This window comes from Argopecten irradians, chromosome 6 (genome assembly GCF_041381155.1).
Source record: "Argopecten irradians isolate NY chromosome 6, Ai_NY, whole genome shotgun sequence".
Lineage (NCBI taxonomy): Eukaryota > Metazoa > Mollusca > Bivalvia > Pectinida > Pectinidae > Argopecten > Argopecten irradians.
The window spans coordinates 17,646,161-17,668,448 of NC_091139.1; the positions used below are offsets into that span (position 1 = coordinate 17,646,161).

Here is a 22,288-nt window from a genome sequence, read left to right on the forward strand (position 1 = left end):
CCGAATGCTTATCGTGATCTCGAGAGTAAACAAAGATGGCGGACGATATCAGGAAAATGCACTGGTCAATCCGACCACCCGTTTTCGTCATTGCAGTTGTCATGTTCATTATATGTCAGAACAATTTTGAGTTTGGATTTGGAATGGTTGAGATAGCATCAAAAGTAGAGTTATCGGGAGGTGAGTTAATGAAGATATACCGGATGTTGCTACGGACGCCGTAACGTTAGGCATGGGCCCTACTGAGAATATGTAGGCCAAGAGTAGGCTACCTGTTAGCAGGCCGTACTGCTGGACAGGGCCCGGGTGTTCAAAACTATCGTTAAATTTTAACGACTCGCTAACTATGTTTTAACAATGTCGTTAGCCTAAAGATTGTTTGAACAACCGGGCCCAGACCCAACACTGTTACTCAAATGGGTAAACACAATTTTTTTGCAAGGCATTACATTTAGTTATTATGCTACTGTGCCTACAGGAGTTACATGTATGTACATTGTATTTGCCTTAGACAAACTTTTCAATGCGGTAACAATGTAAAGTAAGTAAATGTAGTACATTGTAACTTAAGAAAAATACTAATTCTACAGCGTAGGCCTACTGACTTCATGTATACATGTACAGTTTAATACATGTATTAAACAGAAATATTTATCCATATGAGCAATACAGTATATATAGTGTAGGTCCCTTCCATTGGGGCCAAGGTGCCCGTGTGGTTAAGATGTACCGACATATTACCACAAGCCCTCCACCTTTGGGTCGCGAGTTCGAATCCCATGTGGGGCAGTTGCCAGGTACTAACCGCTGGTCATTGGTTTTTCTCCAGGCACTCAGGCTTTCCTCCACCAACAAACCTGGCACGTCCTTAAATGACCCTGGCTGTTAATAGGACATTAAACTAATAAAACCAAACCTTCCTTTTTTTAATGTTTATACTGGGATAATCACAATAATAGCTCATCAGAGCTAATGTTATATGTATGAAATATGCGTTTTTAAATAAAAAGTATTGTATTGAATTGTATTGTGGAAAACCTTTGCTTAATTGATTATTAACCACAATGTATATTTAATTACAGAATGTGTGGACTACAATAGCAATATCATGGCTGATTTGGATGTGACACAATCAAGTCTTGGAGCATGTGATGCACGTATCTGCCACAAAAAGACTTCCGGAAACTACTTTGTTGATCTCATGTAGGAAATCTTAATTTGCATACTCTTGATAAGCTTCTATTGCGATAAGTTTTAATTAAAAATAAAAATAATTAAAATATTTTTATTGTACAGTAAATTAATATATATACCAGGTATTCATGTTTTCAGTATATTACTTTCAGATCTTTTAGAATAACTACACTGTACATGTAGCTATATAAACATGTATGCATATGGTTTGAACATGTACTCAAAAGAAAAATGAAGTCCTACTTATTGTAGTTTATTAGGTAGATCAATGTTTTTCTAAGTATATCGCTTTACAGAAATAAAAGATTTCTTCCAACTGGTTGCTGCATGAAAGCTCAGTGTGACAATTAAGCCCATATATATTTATGGACATATGCAAATTATAGTTTCCTGCAACCAGTTGCAACAAGCTTGCTACAAACAAGCATACTGCAGCCACAAACTTGCTGCAACAGCTTTTCAGCAATCTGAGCTAGGTTGCTTATATTTAGTACCCCAATATTACTCCATTTTGAAATACCAAAATTCAAAACTTGACATGTTTAAGATTTGCTTCATTTTGTCATGTCATGATGTAACCTTGTACTTTATATATCTTATGTCAGAGCTAAAACATGTAAGTATATCTTGTCTACACTGAATTATCATCAGGATTAGTATATTTGGTCGGTATATACAGTATTTCTGATTATACATGTTTTAATTTTTTTTCTTAACTATAATCAAGAAAACAGTTCATGTCATAGGGATCTGGGTTAGACGAGAGTCAATTTTGACAGGTAACACTGTAATTTATATATTGTTTTGTAGTTGCCACCCAGACACTCCACCTCTGGACAACGGAAACTGTCAGGAAGTGAGTAATTCTGGGCTAGCTTTCCCGAACTGTTGTCCGACAGTGACATGTGCAACAGCAGCAGTGCCCACTACTCCTGACCCTTCAGGTAAGATTTAAATCTGTTAAATCTTGGTTTTCTGTAATTAGACCCTAAATGTAAGTTGAGAATCAGTTACATACTGGTCACAATTTGATATATTTCACTGATCTAGCTCGCCTTAAAAGTTTTAAATTCATTAGATTAGTGTCCAGCATTATAATTTGATTTCCATAATCATTTACGCAAATGATGTAATAATGGGAAATTTTAAAAGCAGCACAGTCATTGTCTAAACTGAATTATTGAATAAGATTGAGATATGAATGTGCCACAACTGCATGAATTTGTTTTATAGTAAAAGTAAATCATATACGCATAAAATGGAAGGACATTCTTCATAGACGTTCATAAAGGTTTTGAGTTAATTACATGTACAATGGATCCCTATAATATATGGTCAACATATTGTTGTGGTCTAGTATAATTTGATTTCTTGTTTATTTTCATAGAATTGTTTTTCATATTAATATTAATATTTAATTACAAAGAGTCAAACCTCACTATCCCAAAGTTATTGGCATATTTTAAGTTAATGAAATTAAATGTTTTTTGTAACTAAATTTTTAGTCACAAAACTTAGAAAGACAACATTGAATCAAAGAACCAATGGTCAATTAGATTTTGATTTTTTATTCATAATCTATAAGTGACATAAATATAGGAGGGGCGGGGCCCAATAGGGGAAATAGAGGTAAATCCTTTAAATCGCTACTTGTCATAGAGTTCTGAATGAAATGTAACCAAATTTAACCACAAACATCCTTGGGGGAAGGGGAACAGAACTTGTATAAATTTTGGCTCTGATCCCCCGGGGGCAGGAGGGGCGGGGCCCAATAGGGGAAATAGAGGTAAATCCTTTAAATCGCTACTAGTCATAGAGTTCTGCAGGGATTGGAACCAAATTTGGCCACAAACATCCTTGGGGGAAGGGGAACAGAACTTGTATAAATTTTGGCTCTGATCCCCCGGGGGCAGGAGGGGCGGGGCCCAATAGGGGAAATAGAGGTAAATCCTTTAAATCGCTACTAGTCATAGAGTTGTGAATGGAATGTACCCAAATTTGGCCACAAACATCCTTGGGGGAAGGGGAACAGAACTTGTATAAATTTTGGCTCAGGCCCCCCCGGGGGCAGGAGGGGCGGGGCCCAATAGGGGAAATAGAGGTAAATCCTTTAAATCGCTACTAGTCATAGAGGTCTGAACGAAATGTAACCAAATTTGGCCACAAACATCCATGGGGGAAGGGGAACAGAACTTGTATAAATTTTGGCTCTGACCCCCCGGGGGCAGGAGGGGCGGGGCCCAATAGGGGAAATAGAGGTAAATCCTTTAAATTGCTACTAGTCATAGAGTTCTGCAGGGATTGGAACCAAATTTGGCCACAAACATCCTTGGGGGAAGGGGAACAGAACTTGTATAAATTTTGGCTCTGGCCCCCTGGGGGCAGGAGGGGCGGGGCCCAATAGTGGAAATAGAGGTAAATCCTTTAAATCGCTACTTGTCATAGAGTTCTGAATGAAATGTAACCAAATTTAACCACAAACATCCTTGGGGGAAGGGGAACAGAACTTGTATAAATTTTGGCTCTGATCCCCCAGGGGCAGGAGGGGCGGGGCCCAATAGGGGAAATAGAGGTAAATCCTTTAAATCGCTACTAGTCATAGAGTTCTGCATGGATAGGAACCAAATTTGGCCACAAACATCCTTGGGGGAAGGGGAACAGAACTTGTATAAATTTTGGCTCTGGCCCCCTGGGGGCAGGAGGGGCGGGGCCCAATAGGGGAAATAGAGGTAAATCCTTTAAATCGCTACTAGTCATAGAGTTGTGAATGAAATGTAACCAAATTTGGCCACAAACATCCTTGGGGGAAGGGGAACAGAACTTGTATAAATTTTGGCTCTGGCCCCCCAGGGGCAGGAGGGGCGGGGCCCAATAGGGGAAATAGAGGTAAATCCTTTAAATCGCTACTTGTCCTAGAGTTTGGCATGGATTGTAACCAAAATCAGCCACAAACATCCTTGGGGGAAGGGGAACAGAACTTGTATAAATTTTGGCTCTGATCCCCCAGGGGCAGGAGGGGCGGGGCCCAATAGGGGAAATAGAGGTAAATCCTTTAAATCGCTACTAGTCATAGAGTTCTGCATGGATTGGAACCAAATTTGGCCACAAACATCCTTGGGGGAAGGGGAACAGAACTTGTATAAATTTTGGCTCTGGCCCCCTGGGGGCAGGAGGGGCGGGGCCCAATAGGGGAAATAGAGGTAAATCCTTTAAATCGCTACTTGTCATAGAGTTCTGAATGAAATGTAACCAAATTTAACCACAATCATCCTTGGGGGAAGGGGAACAGAACTTGTATAAATTTTGGCTCTGATCCCCCGGGGGCAGGAGGGGCGGGGCCCAATAGGGGAAATAGAGGTAAATCCTTTAAATCGCTACTAGTCATAGAGTTCTGCAGGGATTGGAACCAAATTTGGCCACAAACATCCTTGGGGGAAGGGGAACAGAACTTGTATAAATTTTGGCTCTGATCCCCCGAGGCAGGAGGGGCGGGGCCGAATAGGGGAAATAGAGGTAAATCCTTTAAATCGCTACTAGTCATAGAGTTGTGAATGGAATGTACCCAAATTTGGCCACAAACATCCTTGGGGGAAGGGGAACAGAACTTGTATAAATTTTGGCTCTGGCCCCCTGGGGGCAGGAGGGGCGGGGCCCAATAGGGGAAATAGAGGTAAATCCTTTAAATCGCTACTAGTCATAGAGGTCTGAACGAAATGTAACCAAATTTGGCCACAAACATCCATGGGGGAAGGGGAACAGACCTTGTATAAATTTTGGCTCTGACCCCCCGGGGGCAGGAGGGGCGGGGCCCAATAGGGGAAATAGAGGTAAATCCTTTAAATTGCTACTAGTCATAGAGTTCTGCAGGGATTGGAACCAAATTTGGCCACAAACATCCTTGGGGGAAGGGGAACAGAACTTGTATAAATTTTGGCTCTGGCCCCCCCGGGGCTGGAGGGGCGGAGCCTAATAGGGGGAATGTTATATGTATGAAATATGCGTTTTTAAATAAAAAGTAGTATTGTATTGAATTGTATTGTGGAAAACCTTTGCTTAATTGATTATTAACCACAATGTATATTTAATTACAGAATGTGTGGACTACAATAGCAATATCATGGCTGATTTGGATGTGACACAATCAAGTCTTGGAGCATGTGATGCACGTATCTGCCACAAAAAGACTTCCGGAAACTACTTTGTTGATCTCATGTAGGAAATCTTAATTTGCATACTCTTGATAAGCTTCTATTGCGATAAGTTTTAATTAAAAATAAAAATAATTAAAATATTTTTATTGTACAGTAAATTAATATATATACCAGGTATTCATGTTTTCAGTATATTACTTTCAGATCTTTTAGAATAACTACACTGTACATGTAGCTATATAAACATGTATGCATATGGTTTGAACATGTACTCAAAAGAAAAATGAAGTCCTACTTATTGTAGTTTATTAGGTAGATCAATGTTTTTCTAAGTATATCGCTTTACAGAAATAAAAGATTTCTTCCAACTGGTTGCTGCATGAAAGCTCAGTGTGACAATTAAGCCCATATATATTTATGGACATATGCAAATTATAGTTTCCTGCAACCAGTTGCAACAAGCTTGCTACAAACAAGCATACTGCAGCCACAAACTTGCTGCAACAGCTTTTCAGCAATCTGAGCTAGGTTGCTTATATTTAGTACCCCAATATTACTCCATTTTGAAATACCAAAATTCAAAACTTGACATGTTTAAGATTTGCTTCATTTTGTCATGTCATGATGTAACCTTGTACTTTATATATCTTATGTCAGAGCTAAAACATGTAAGTATATCTTGTCTACACTGAATTATCATCAGGATTAGTATATTTGGTCGGTATATACAGTATTTCTGATTATACATGTTTTAATTTTTTTTCTTAACTATAATCAAGAAAACAGTTCATGTCATAGGGATCTGGGTTAGACGAGAGTCAATTTTGACAGGTAACACTGTAATTTATATATTGTTTTGTAGTTGCCACCCAGACACTCCACCTCTGGACAACGGAAACTGTCAGGAAGTGAGTAATTCTGGGCTAGCTTTCCCGAACTGTTGTCCGACAGTGACATGTGCAACAGCAGCAGTGCCCACTACTCCTGACCCTTCAGGTAAGATTTAAATCTGTTAAATCTTGGTTTTCTGTAATTAGACCCTAAATGTAAGTTGAGAATCAGTTACATACTGGTCACAATTTGATATATTTCACTGATCTAGCTCGCCTTAAAAGTTTTAAATTCATTAGATTAGTGTCCAGCATTATAATTTGATTTCCATAATCATTTACGCAAATGATGTAATAATGGGAAATTTTAAAAGCAGCACAGTCATTGTCTAAACTGAATTATTGAATAAGATTGAGATATGAATGTGCCACAACTGCATGAATTTGTTTTATAGTAAAAGTAAATCATATACGCATAAAATGGAAGGACATTCTTCATAGACGTTCATAAAGGTTTTGAGTTAATTACATGTACAATGGATCCCTATAATATATGGTCAACATATTGTTGTGGTCTAGTATAATTTGATTTCTTGTTTATTTTCATAGAATTGTTTTTCATATATTAATATTTAATTACAAAGAGTCAAACCTCACTATCCCAAAGTTATTGGCATATTTTAAGTTAATGAAATTAAATGTTTTTTGTAACTAAATTTTTAGTCACAAAACTTAGAAAGACAACATTGAATCAAAGAACCAATGGTCAATTAGATTTTGATTTTTTATTCATAATCTATAAGTGACATAAATATAGAATTCTAACTTTTAATATTAAACATTTTTGGAGTTGTTCCTTCACAGATGTGTAGCTGTATGAATCTTAATTTCAGTTTTAGAATATTATATAATATGTAGTAAAATCATAGACAGTATATTCTTTCATTTTCAGTTTGCGCTGACACCCATACAGCAAGGTCCTGTGAGATTTGGTCAAACTTGACAAATCATTGTACAGATTTCTCTGTATACAGCATACAGAACTATACGGATGTGTACTGCCAGAAAACATGCGGGTAAGTCATATACGAAATATATATACTCCGAGCTGTCAATATTGAGTCGTATCAACATTAAGTTTGGAGTTATTTACCCTTGGTGTAGGCTTTGATCAATTCATTCATAGTGTTCACCTTTCTTTTATTGCATTTTTTTTTCAACAGAACGTAATGATATACCTTATTTGACCCAATAAATGGCCTGGCTAAAACAATAAAAAAATAAAGACTAGGAACACATAAAGTACTGACTTCAATGTCATAAAATGATAGCAGAATGTAAACCATAATTAATTTGCAGAAAATCATATAAAGAAATTATGTAGATTTTCATATCTTTGGTCTGTATAAAATTTGAGATACCGGTTAGTAAAACTGAGGCTTCAAAAGAGTGGCAGGGGCGCATATAGGATTGGGGCACATATTGGGTCAAATACAATAATACTTAATTGAAACTTAAGACCACCCGCGTTATGAAAATTAACATTTTATTTATTTCAATTAAAATTTTCTGAGAGATGATGATGAGTGTAGTATTATAGATGAGTTAATAACTTTTGCGACTCTACAAAATTATCGATCTCGTTTTACAATCCCATTTTAAAAATTAAAAGCCATTTTGGAAAGGTAATGGGCCTTTAATATTTTTTTCTGGAAACTCTGTTTAAACTGCATGATCATGAACCATTTCCAATGAAACTTACTTTGATTTATATATTCACAAAATAAATGAATTATCAGAAAGACTAACTAAGGGCAGATCTAAAGCATTGTTTAATTTTCTAGTAAAACTATCTCGTCAAAATAATGAGATGTTATATTATTGGCACATATATGTATAAACTTGTTAGTCTTAATGGATGTATGGTTCTGGTTACACCTCTTATGATAGTATACCAGTACATACCAAGTAAACATGAACTGTATTCAACTTAATGGGCACACATGTCTCTGTAAGCGCCCTCTTTTCCTTTTCCAGGTAGCAATTTCATTGACATCAAATTAATTGCAGACTATGAAACTAGGAAAACTCTATAGGTGCCTCTATTTGATTTATTTTGTTTTAATAGCCTTTTACTTTAATTGTGCAATAATGTAATGAAAGGTTCATCCAAAGTTAGTCCTTTGAAGTTTTACTTCATTTAATTCAATTTTAAGCACACTGCAGGGCTCCTATTGGGTCAAATACGGTAATTATAATGTTTTAACATAAAAAAATATCAATTATTGTCCATATTTAACCTGCCACTATAAAGTATTACATGTTCATATAATATACTTTCAGAATTTGCTCATCTGGCTCTGGATAAGAATACAAACCTTAATCAACCCCAAACCAAGGATTTCACAACGAATCTTAAAAGGCACAATTGTACCTAGCACAAGGTGTGCTTTCTCTTCCTTGAGTCTGTTTTTCATATCTTTAAGTATACAATGATATTAAATTAAATGCTTTGTTTCTTTGTCATACTTTCCTTGTCAGTGTTAAATGGTAACAATTGCCCCACTATATATCATACACCTGATGAGATTTGGATGTTTTGATAGATAATTTCAATTATCTGATATACATTGTAAAGATGAGAAAATGGTCTCACTACATCTGTGTGGGGTATGGTTGCAGCTATTTTTTGTAAAGCCAATTCTGATCTACCAGAGTTACTTCCCTTTGTGTTACTATTCATTTTTTGTATCACTACGTCTATATTATTCTGTTAGAGTAAGTTACTTTCCCTCCATCAGTGCTGATGAAGTAAAACAAAGGGAAGTAACTCTGATAGGTCAGAAGGTATCTTGTATACTTGTATTCATGAACTTAATTTCAACTGGCCATGGATATTAAGCTCTTATACAATTTATTTCATATTTGAATGAAATTTGTTTTTGGAATTGGTATTGATATCTTTTTTCAACATTTTATTTTACTAATAATGAAGCAGTGATTTTTGTATATGATCATTTCAGAGGCCTGTACCTTTTAATTTGGGAAAATACTACTACCCATACATTTTCCCTTCCTTGAAATGCATATATTTAGCAGAGGTTTTTCTTTATTTGGGAAAATATTTACATGAAATTGGGAGAACACAGCTAAATTTCTGTAGGGGAAGAGGCCGAAATTCGATCCAAAATGCACCCCTAAAAATCACTGGAAGGTCTTTTTTTTTTAAAAGTTCATTATTGACAATATTACATGTAGGTTTAGGTATACATATATGTTGTTTTCGCTGGACGAATTGAAATAAGAAGAAGTTCAAATGTTCACTTATGCACTTTTGTATATAAACTATATAATTGTTAAATGACCTGATTCGCAGGGCGAATACATTTTATTGATTGTATTAACATTAATTAATTGTACTTACAAATGTACAACTTGTGATGTCTGTATATTTTTCTTGTCAGTATAGATTTTGTTGAAAGTATACAATGCAGTTAATAGACTAAGAAAGTGTAAGAAAGACACTTTGTTGTTCAAGTTACTAGTGGTTTTGATATACATAGCAATTACCTCAATTAAAAATAGGTGATTGCATCCACTCTTTCAGATTTTGAGGAATTTCATATAGTTGAAATTTATGCAAATTCATCATTCAAAAATGTGCCTTTTGAGAAATTCTGAATTTGCATTAACCTTTTTTTTAAATACAATACTCAATAGATCTTAGAAATTGGTTTTATTTTGCAAAATTCATCGACGATTCCTAGAAACACCAATTATATATAAGGAAGATAATTTTTTAATAGGTCAATATCATTTTTTGTCAGTCATGCATTTTCTTAGTTGCTGGATATTATTTTTTTTTTTATTTTATTTGAAAAGTGATAAAGTTAACAGTGATAATTATGTCTATACATTCCTTATTTTTTGTGATAATTAATTTGGGAAATGTATAGTTCATTGCAGTTGCTTGTTGTCATAGTACATGTAAATCTTTGGACCTAAATTGATCTGGTATGAAAGTCATTTACATAGTCTTTCAACCCATTGTGTCTGAACAAAAAGGACAAGTTTTCTTCAACTTTTGAAAATCTTGCAAGTTAAAATTTGGCTCAAAATTTTAAGCTGAACTATGTTATGAATAGTGAATAACAACAGTATTTGCTTTAATTATTTCTAAAAACACATGTCTTGTTTTTTTTTTTTTTTTTTTTTTTGATAATTTAATAAAAAAAATTGATAATGTAATCTTTTATCAAGTCATATACAACATCATTGTGCTACACCTTTGGTATGAAAAATAAATTTTGCTTTTAAAGAATATTTTACATTTAATAAGATGAAAAGGTCAACGGATGTTCGGGTTTTTTTTTAACAATTCCTGAAATATTTTTTTTTATTAAATAATAATTTTATTCTCTTTATATGAACTAAGTTTTGAAATTTTGTTCCTATCAATCTGTGAAATAACCAGTGGTTTATCCGTCCATGTGTTTTATGAAATCTATGTACATGTATGTAGATATATGATTTTGATTTCAAGATGATTTATGTAATTTCGCTGTGTAAAGTTTCTCAGGAAAAAGATTGATAATCTAAAAACTTTTTTTTCTTCTGGAAAAAGAATTATCTATGTACTATTTTGTTTGATAACACTTATATACAACTTAATCGTTTTAAATACAATGTATGAATATTTTTTAATACCCTTTTAATATGGAAATATTTCTATTTGTATATTTATTGGTGTCTTCAAGGATTATAATTAAAATTGCATTGTTGTCTAATTACAATAAAAATTATTAACTGATATGTTTTTTTCTTTTTATTAATCAATACAAAACACACACTACATCACATTTACATGTATGTATATATCTGCACATCTCACTGGTAAACATTCATGTATACGCTTATATTATTAAAGTTAATATGTGACATAACTGGGCGACAAACTTTCGCTATCTGTAATGTTTTCTTCGGTAAAGTATTGAAAACCATAAGGTTTGATAAATTAAGCCGTGAAAATCGTTCAAAGGCAACGACAGATATGATTCCTTAAAAACTTTTACATGTATATTGATTAATTAGTATATTTACGTGTAACAATACAGAAGGGCATAGAATATGAAATAGGCATATTACTGTAGAATAGGTCATTATGCTAGAATAAACGAGACTCTGAATTGAGGTCTATTTTCGTGCGCATTATTTAACACAAATATTGACGACAGTTCTTTGTCAAATAAACAAAATAAAACTAACAACAACAACATGAAAGGAAAGGCTAATTTTTTACTGAAATCTCAAACAATTGCATTACGCCAATGGTGTACAAAATGAACTACCGGTGGTGAATGCTTCAAAAGACTTCATTACTAACTGAGGACTTAAAAAAATATCCCATAGTACATTGAACATGCATTTGATTGTAAAGTTATATGTGCCGTAATTTCATACTCACGAATTAAGAAAAGCTTTTAATATTACATTCACCATGATCCAAAATTACCAGCATTTTGAGAATTACAATACGTACAATGCAAATGTTTTAATTTTATGAGCACAGATAAGAACTGAGAATGATTTTTGAAGTACTGCCAAAAATCATTATATTTACATCTACAGCGCACTGAAATGAGTACCCTGCTGTAGTGTACCTACGGTCAGGCCATGAAGCCATACATGTATTTGTGATCTACAATTTCATTTCACATTTCTACAGTGTTATTAGTAAATATAAAGTAATTTCTGCAAGGTACACACACAAGGCATAACAACTAGAACTTTATATAAAGTCTAGATCTGTGTTGTAACTTACGGTTTTTTTAAACGGCATCGCTATATTACATGTACATGCATGTCTGTCCACATGTTCGTCAAACCTGGTGGTTTTCATTAGATTACCAAAGGAAAAATAACATTTTCTCTCAGTTACGGCACATATTACTAATTTAAAACTTGTTTTATCTTTCTGAATATCGTGCGACAATCCCTGTGGAAAAAATGAAATAACAAAAATAAAAATATATGAATAATTCAATAAGTAAATGGCTAAGTAAATAAAACAAAAATAGAAATATTCGTTGAATCATATAAACACGGAACAATCATTTTGTAAATTTTAGATGTTTGTCATAACTTCATAAATGTATTTCCCACGCAAAAGGGATTTTTGTAAAAATATGAGCGTAGAGTGGATAGTTAAATTTTGCTAAAAACACTACAAATTGGAGAAATATCTCATAGTAAGATGTTGATCCCCGGAAGGATATTCACTATTCAGCCCAACCCCACTTGAAGTGGTTGTAATATTGCATATTTTGTTCACTCGGTATAAAATCGAGTAATAGTACAAAATGACAACATCTTTTTTTTTCTTAGAATTAAGATAGATTTTAAGAAGTAGAGTGACAACTATGTGTTTTTCAAAACCGTAATACTTACAGAACGTAAACAGCTAATCGTATATTTTATTACTTTGAAAAGGATGAGTATCGTGCATCGTTAAAACTAATACTGCATGTAATATTTCAAAGCGTAGATTTCCTCCGTCAAAAGGGACTGATCATATACATTTCATATTTTAACAACATTTTGCAATTCAATGCATTTTTATGTTACGTAGGGGTAAATAAATTTGAAGAGACAAAGTGATGTTTATGACTGCAATATTCTAATCAAAGTCATTTAAACTTATAGAGCTGTTTTCAGGGACGATACAGAATGTTTATTTAATAGAAAAAGATAACTGATATGTACTAGATGTAGGATTAAGTCACATGTATGTGGACCAGATAGATAAAACGGGGATACAATGTATATTTATAACCTAATACCTGTATAGTCGTGATAATATGTGACCAACTAAAACAAAAATTTATATAAAACAATTTAGTTTTCCTTTGATGGATGTGAAATCAGTACTTAATTCCATATAGGGCATACTGCCATGGACTTTTTCTGGGATGCTATTAAAGATGCTCCACCGCCGACAGAGCATAAATGATATTCATCATTTGAACAATAATTGGTGTTTAATCGTGTATATATATGCATAATTAACACAAAAATAATATAAAATAATTAAATTCGCCTTTGGTGCATGCGCAATCAGTACGTCATTCCATACAGGATATAGTTCTACGGATTTTTTTCGAGATGCAATTAATTATTTTTCATATTTTTAACTCAAAGTAAAATTAAAAGCTCAAACTTTTCAATGGCGGTAATGATGTAAAGTAAGTAACTTTTGTAACTGAAGAAAAATACTAAATCGTCTGCCCCTGTAATTGATAGTGAAAAAATACTATTTGTCAGCGGTGGAGCATCTTTAATAATTTTTAATATTTTATTCTTGAATTGAAATAAGAAGCTCAAACTTTTTAATAGTGGTAATGATGTAAAGCAAACAACCTTTGAAGAAATATACATATACTAATTCGTCTGGTATAGTTTTTGATAGAGAAAAAATACCATTCGTCGGCGATGGAGCATCTTTTGAGCGAGTGTTTTCTAAAAGTTAAATAAGAACAGTGACGTACTATTTCATAAGAGTTTGACGTCATGGCAAGGATGATATCCAGCATGTAGAAAGCAACATTTCCATACATGTTCACAGATCACAAGTTTTTTTTTATTTTTCTGAAGAATCCCTGTTATCCAGTATACCCTGCAAATATCTGTGAAATGAGTTATTGGAATGACTTATTTGTGCAAATGTATTTTTGTGGTTAAGCGTCGTAAATTGACATTCAATAGAATCCCCCGACCATAACAAGAAGATCGCGAAAATATATTAAAATGCGATAATTTGAAATGCAATCCTGTTTTTTTATATCACAGATTCATTTTGTATTCAGATCTAACGATTTTTACGGCGATTTAATTTGGCGTTTTACCAGTGTGAATGCTTTTTGTAATTGAAACGTCTTCGAGTTCTTTTTAAGAAGTCTAATCGCCTGCGAAATGCCCGAATATTTATGAGTTGGATTGCAGTATATTTAGTAACTTATTAATAAAATTGAAGATACTCCACCGTCGACAGAGCATAAACTTAACTCATCATTTGAACAATGATTGGTGTTCAAATTTATATAAAATAACTTGTTTTGCTTTAGGTGGATGCGCAATTAGTAATTGGACTTTTTACGGGACGCAATTAATTATTAGGTCGCCTCTCGCAGAAAGGGAACTTTATGTATGGAATCACTTCGGTGTCGGCGTCGGAGTTGGTAATCCAAGGTTAAGGTTTTGTGTAAGTGTTGTAATACTGTTATCTTTCACAACTGACATTCATTTATACTATCATTTTGAATTATGTTTGTTGCTATGGTGTTGACAATCATTTAAAGGAGCCAAATGCAATATTTTGATAATTGTAAAAGGCTCAATAGGCAGAAATAGCCGGATTAAGGTTTTGGTGCAAGTGTTGTAATTCTGCTATTTGTCACAACTGACATTGATATCAGTATGATATTGAATTATAATTTTTGTGGTATGGACAGTCACTGAAGAGGGGAAATGATGAAGTTCGAGAATTTCGAGAGGCCCAATGGGCTGAAAAGTTCAGTTATGTAATGGCATTGCTATATTTTGTCATACTGGTAAATTAAAAGGAACCAAATTAAAAAAAAATTCCAGAGGCGAGCTTTGCTGTTATCAAACAGCTCTTGTTTTTGATATTTATATCTTGATGTAAAAGAAGACGCTAAAACTTTTCAATGATGGTAGTGGTGTCAACCTATTGTAACTGAAGACAATACTATATAGTCTGCTCCTGTTTTTGATAGAGAACAAATACCATTCGTAATGAAAACAACACGTAATGACAGGTCAAAATGAACTATGAGGAAATATGAGTAAAGCAATACACAATTACATATCAAAACAAACCTGAACATTTGAAATAGTACTAATCTTGTATGGGTGGCTCCAATCCGATTACTAGACGATAATTCCAAATTATATGATATAAATGAAGTTGCATGCATTGCACAATAGACATGTAATATACATAATGCACTTTATAATATACACAATAAAACGTAGCACAATTTATAGATTATAAAAATAACATGTAAATTATATATGCTTATCTGTTACTGCGTTGAAAATGATTTTAGCTGTATTTCTTTTCTGATGAAAAAAAACCCTTCATTTTTATTGTTTAAGGGATGTTTTAACACCTGCCCCTGTAGCGTTAAATCTAACAGCCGAAACATCAGGAAAACTGCAAGCCCACACAGGGCGGAAGAGGTTTTATTGACATATGATGTGGTACGGAATTAGAAATTTACTTTAGTGAGGTTAAACGGACGTCACACATTAAAAACCTTCTAACACAAATATATTATAAAAAAGACTCAGAAAATTTTAGCTGTCACTTTGACCATTAACATGCCGATAGGTCTAATACACCGCTTTTATCAGTATTTTATTTTCAAACACGGAAACATGTTTCTTTTCCAGATTTCTTTTTGTGCGTCTTATCATTGTGTGGTCTTCAAAATGATTTCGTCAGATTTTCAAATTTGATTTTAAGTGTCAGTGACTTTGATGACTGATGTGCAAGCGAGAACTTATACTTTCAAAGGTCCCTTTGGCCATGATTATCTAATTTGGATTATTGTGGTGTTACGTCCTATTAACTGCCAAGATCATTTCGGGACGTATTAAGGTTTTAAACGAAAGAAACACGGTATATCCAAAGGAAAAAACCGCATAACTACAGTTGTAATTCCCCAGCAATTTTCCGCCCATAGGTTTCGAACTTATGACTCAAAGGCGAAAAGCTAGTGGTGGTTGGGGAACCTTAACCGCGCGGTCACGGCATTCACCGTCATACAGCCACTCAAATATACAGTATGTTTAAGGGGTATGATAAAATACCAGTATATTTAGATACCGAAAAAACAAAAGTCAAATCGGTTTGTAATGAGCATTGTCAATGACTTAAAAATATTTTAACATCTCATCAGTTGATAATGACATCGGCATTTTACCGTCGCATCAGATTGGTTTATACAACGGTGTAGGGATATTTTAGAGAAAATAGTCTCCCAAGAATATTGTTTTATTCCACTGGATTAGATTGAATAATGATGGTTAACTTGAATGATTTTAATGTTATGTATACATACAAGCGGTATAACATAAAAACCAGTGTGTAATCACATCATAAAATGGTTGAGTTTATCCGTAACTACTCTTAGTGTTATATTTTCTATACGACATAACTCAACTTATAAATAAATACTTTTTCAAGGACAATCGGTATGCCTATGATATCAACATTTAGCTTATAGGGAACAACCTACCATAATATAGTAAATGAAAAAAGACCTTCAAAATTACCCTGTGTAAAATATATTATTTTTCTAGTATGCCTAGGAAACAATTATACGAATTTGGAAATCCGGATTGAAACAGGCTCAAAAAATCAATAGAGATAATAGGTAAAATATTAGAATTTCAGGATTGTCAGTGCAGAATGCTTCTTATTTAAAAAAAGGAATTACCTGGTGAGAGTGTGAGATAAAAGAACTCATTTTTTTCTGTCTATTGTTGTATGAGAACCTATACACATGTACGTAATTTATAGATCCTGATAACTCATACAAGTTCAGTAGTGTTAGAAGTAGTTGCAAAAACTTAAAGTCTGTGGTCTATGAAAAAACATATAGTTGATTGGTCTATTAAAAATGCTCCACCGCCGACTGAGCATAAACCCATCATTTGAACAATAACTGGCGTATAATCGTATTTATATGTGTCTAATTAAAACAAAAATGTCTATAAAATAATTTATTTTGCTTTTGGTGTATACGCAATGAGTACTTAATACCATATAATGAATAGTGCATTGGAATTTTCTCAAGATACAATTAATTATTTTTTTTATAATTTTGACCTAAAATAAGCTCAAACTTTTCAATGGTGGTAATAGTGTAAATCAAGTAACTTTTGAAGCTGAAGAAAATAATTCGTCTGCTCATGTTCTTGAATGAGAAAAAACTACCATTCTTCTAAAGTGGTAAGGTTGATTGAAAAAAAGTTTTAAATCCTCGTAATATATATATTCACGGCGAAATACAGTGACCTTCAGCATACAGCTTGTACTCTGTATTGACTTTGAAATTGTGTACCCTCAAAGTGTTTTTATTCGTTGTTATACATCAAATAGACATTACAATAACTTCCCGAGTTCATTTATCCTTTGTAAAAGAAATACGTGTCAGATGTCTAGGAAATTGTTCAATAACATTCTACAGACACAATACCTCGTGCAGAACATTGTATGTCACGTGACGTCTTACTTTTACGGAAGTACTGTATCTATTGTCGGATGCTTCTGCCGTGAAAGGTCAATCGCAAATATCACCCTTGAATTTTGGCCGTCCACTTATTTGTCAGAACACTTTTGGTGTTGGTCTCGTGCAAGATACGACATACTTAAGCGAAGATGAATGGTTTGTATTTTACACTGGATACAGGAAAGAAAACTTTACGATGGTCTAAGTGCAATCAATGATTCACTGACATTTTATGAATGAATAAACACCATTTTGGCAAATGACCATGATATAAGTTTTGTTTACATTATGTACTTATGCAGACATAAATCATGAGTTGAGAAAAACAAATCACTTTAAATATGAATTCGACCTTACTGCAAGCTGTGCAATTCTATTAACATCACGTTTTTCTTGTACAAAAGCGCCTATAATGTTTCAATCTGTTTGTTACCTCTTTCTAAAGATTATATTATGAGAAAATTGAAAATCAAATTTATTTTCCGAGAATTGCTGATTTTCTTAGTAACATTATTTTCTTGATACATATAACTTCCTCATGCCTTTTTATCGAAACTGAGTATATCTTAATTATATAATGATGTTATTGTTTTATATCATTTGCTACATACGTCTGAGATATGGAGTTTACAAAACAAAACAAAAAACCAAAAAACAAAAAACAAAAAACAAGGAATTAACTAAATTGATACGCCACGAACCTTTATCTCCGAAGCCCAATGTGGTCTTTTAGATATTCTGTTGAACACTGGATTCATTATTTGTCGAAGGTCCAGCTACTAGTTAAGCCGTTTGTTTTAAAAAGTTGACTTTAAACAGCTCTCTAACATTATATAGACCAAAAGCTGACACACAGGATAAATGTATTTTATTCAACTCAAGAGCACTATATAAAGGGTAAAACTTCCCACAATTGCAAAACCAAACAACAGGTATATACCGCAGACTCCCAAAACATACAGACAGCCACACACCGCATTGCATAGATGGAATGCCGTCCTTAAATGACTGGCTTTAAATAGGACGTGAATATAACTAACCAAACCAGACAACTGTACATTGTTATCGATTAGGCATTGCCAATGCTCTTTCTCTGTTTCGGAGAATAAACAACACATTGTAATTGTTATTTAATTTTTAGGATTGGGACAACGTTTATCCATCCGACCAACTTGACTTGTAGTTTATCCGACGAAAAAAAAAACAATCTTACAAGTCCATGACAAAAGTCAAGTTAACATGTAATAATTATGTACACAATTATAACGCGTGATTTGACATATTTAATGTGATGAGTTGTCAGTTTTCAAAAGACGCGTATTCTCTCACATTATTTAGTATAAAAAGAAAACATTTAAGCTAACCATACAAGAGTGTCTCAACCTTGTCTCCAGACCTTGGTTGGTGAGTAATGACTCATGCCTGCTGCTGATGTTGACTGTTTAGGGTGACTGTAGTTACGGACAATGACCTCTCCTACTGCATGGAGTAGACTGAAGATGCTCCTTAAAACAAGAAATATATGCCATATTAAAATGATAAATAGTGCACGTGATTTTCTTTACGTGTTTTAAATGTACATGTATTATGATAATATCTGCTATTTAATATAAAAAATATGTTTCAATGAATTAAGACACACTGGATACGTTTACTTTAAGAAACAAGAAGAGATGAACTTTTGGTTTGTATGGAAATAGTGAGCGCTAGATTTATCTGTAACTTTGGTTGACACTTTGCATATCGTTAAACTATTTACTGCGATCCACTTTATTCCGCTCCTTCATTAATATTCAACATATCACGAATGCTTTAATTTGCAATCAAGTACCGTTCAGTTTAATGACTTTTTATACATATATTAGCGAAACGGCTGAATACAAGTTTGAGCTCTATTGCAAAATCACAGGAAAATTTTATCTCGTTAAGATAAAATGGTTCATAGGTTACGAACGGTAACTATTGGAAATAAATTGTCACTCGTTACTCCGAATTGAATTAGAATGACATGTATATTTGCGCTAATATTATTTGTTATATATTTAATTTCTTGATTAGTGTTCGTTTTGAATATAGTTTAACAAACAGTCTTACAGTAACCATGGCCATTTACGCTAGGTAAATATTTACGCTTATTCCGCGAAGGACTTTTTTATGCGAAAACTTCAACCGCGCGTACTTTTTAATATATATATAAAACTATGTTGCGAAAAATGAACAGGTTTATTTAGTGTATCGCGAAAATATCTACATCGTTTATATATGTTAAGTCAATTTTTTGTTTTCCCAGGACAGCTTTCTAAGTAAAATAAAAAAAAAATTGATAATGGTAAAGAATTATATCTATCATAACGAAATGCAATATCTCCAAAGACACCATAGCATTATGAAAGATTAGATATAAAGTAAAAACAAAGCGAGCAAAACTATTCAAAACATTTATCATCTCTATGACTTTTCTACTGTATTAGTAAATTATATGGTAACCTCAATCTTTACCAAAATACGGAAAGGATTATTGTAAACCATATTTTAATGTGCAATTATATTTCACGGGCAATAGGAAGACGCAAATTAAGTTAAAGTGAACCGGCCAATGCATGCAAACGCAAGACTAAGTCGACGCTAAAAAGTTTTTTTACAGTAACTTCTACATGTACTGTCAAATGTTCCGTGAAAGAGAATTGAATATTTCTTTTTGAGTACGGATACAGTTTTTTCCAGACATATCCGGAAATGCTTTATGTAAGGATACTGTTACACAACCGGTGAACTTTTTATGTATGACGTGTCGATGACTAGTACAATGTGTACCCTGTCACCTACACTAGGCAATTTGACATCACTGGTTTTGTAAATCACACATACATTCCAACTTGAAACAAACGTTAAGAATTATCCAGGAGATTGTTTTATCATTAATAGTAACAGAAATATATATTGTATGTTTCTGATAGTGGTACGACTGACGTTAATTCCGGTTATATTAACATTTCTAAACAAATATGCTGAAGCGTCTTGCGTTGTAGTTAAAGGGTCGCCGAATATAATTTTAAGTATGTGAGAGACAGAGAATAGAAGGAATCAGACGACAATCCACTTCATTCAACGAGTTTCCTCACGTCCTTTCAACAAGTAGTTTTCCCCACCGTAACTGCAAACCCAAGATAATACCTCGCCACTTGGTTATAAACAAGTGTTGTTTGTATATATATCTGCTGTAATGAAGAGACTAACATATTTACAGTCATAAAGGAGTATATTTCTTATTTTATAATTAATAATTTGCCCTAGATTTGGAAGGTCCGATAAGGCGATCTATTTACTACTAAAGGAAGAGCGGTTGGTATTACTGTTATAATTAAGAGGGGTATGCTTACAATCAAAATCCCTTTGTATAAGGGTCGAGACTATTTAACCTACTATACATCTTATCAGCCGTAAACAGATGCAGTGATTTAATGATTTATTAACGTTCCCATAAACTGTATAAGGTCTAAACATATATAAACAATGTCCAGTTGTAGGGCAAACAAAGCTGGAGTGAGCATGTTTATTATCACAGATGTATTCTAGTGTATTCAAATGTTTATGAATGGCGACAGAATTCAAATTTACTACGGCGTATGCCTATAGCAGATGGAAAACGAAAACATATTTTGTTTTACATTTTGTTTCCTAAAATGATATTTTAACAAGCTTATAGACAAGAGATGCTGACATCTTTTAGTTACTTTCGCAATGCAATTAGTCAATGGGCTTATAAAGATACAATATATAAAAATAAAAGAGCACAACATTCAAAAATTATGTCCCTAGAAAAAAAATAATTTATAATTAAGTCAGTTATAATCAGTGAATAAATAAACCATAAAATTGGGATGTTGAGATTGGAAAAACCAAGTACATGTATATACACTCATATAAATGCGAGGATATAACTGTATATTTACATTTTCACTGCAGTCCCACAATGTAGCCTTACCAAGCGCAGTTGGCAGTTATATAGACAATGAACTTCAAGTGCTTGTTATGACGTCATTGTCATTGTGACGTCACAATTGTCGTGCTGGCGATTACGGGAGACGGCTGTTCAAATGACGGTTCTATTCATGACGATAACGATTGATTATTTCATTATAGGTATAAATTTCCTTTGGATTTCATCATAAAATTGTAACCAAATCTGTTCAGTTGGCATTCATAGCCAAGATGAATGCCAACTGAACAGAGACAAATTCAAATTGACTCATGGACTTTGCCTCTATCAAGTTTGCATTCATATTGGTTATGAATGACAACTGAAAGACGTTCAATGCTTAAATAAATAACCTTTATAACGAATTATCATACAAACACACGGCAGCTTCATTCAAAATGTTTTTGTAGATTTAGAATTTCCATATATACACAAAATGTCTCACTAGACGGTAGTCCAACATTTATATTCTGACCAACCATCAAAGAATTCTAGTTACCGTAGTACTTTATATCCCAAAACGAAGTAATATAGATTTTGTCAAAATCATTATGTGAATCGTAAAATTTTCACATGGAAACAAGCTCTTAAATATCGAAACAACAGGTATATGTAAATACCTTACATAAGGTAATGGTTGCTGGGAAGTAACTAACCGGAAATAGAAACTTATCAATAGGAAATGGAATCATTAAGTGTATCATGCAATGTACCTCTTAGCTGTCCTCGATGGTCAGTTTATTATAACGCTCCAAAGGTCATTATCCGTATTAACATTGCCGCCGATATTGACGTTGATAAAGTCTCAGAAAGCATAAC

General features: G+C 33.5%; 2 protein-coding genes across 2 annotated transcripts; both read left to right on the forward strand.

Moving 5' to 3' along the window:
• The first annotated feature begins 8 nt into the window (after positions 1-8).
• LOC138325194 (uncharacterized) lies at positions 9-2,177 on the forward strand. Its single transcript, XM_069270679.1, has 3 exons — positions 9-180; positions 1,083-1,203; positions 2,005-2,177. The coding sequence occupies exons 1-3, from the start codon at positions 36-38 to the stop codon at positions 2,147-2,149; spliced, it is 411 nt and encodes a 136-aa protein (XP_069126780.1). The 5' UTR covers positions 9-35; the 3' UTR covers positions 2,150-2,177.
• Positions 2,178-5,280: 3,103 nt separating this feature from the next.
• Positions 5,281-10,991, forward strand: LOC138325195 (uncharacterized). Its single transcript, XM_069270680.1, has 4 exons — positions 5,281-5,406; positions 6,208-6,341; positions 7,128-7,251; positions 8,519-10,991. The coding sequence occupies exons 1-4, from the start codon at positions 5,312-5,314 to the stop codon at positions 8,541-8,543; spliced, it is 378 nt and encodes a 125-aa protein (XP_069126781.1). The 5' UTR covers positions 5,281-5,311; the 3' UTR covers positions 8,544-10,991.
• The last annotated feature ends 11,297 nt before the right edge of the window (positions 10,992-22,288 follow it).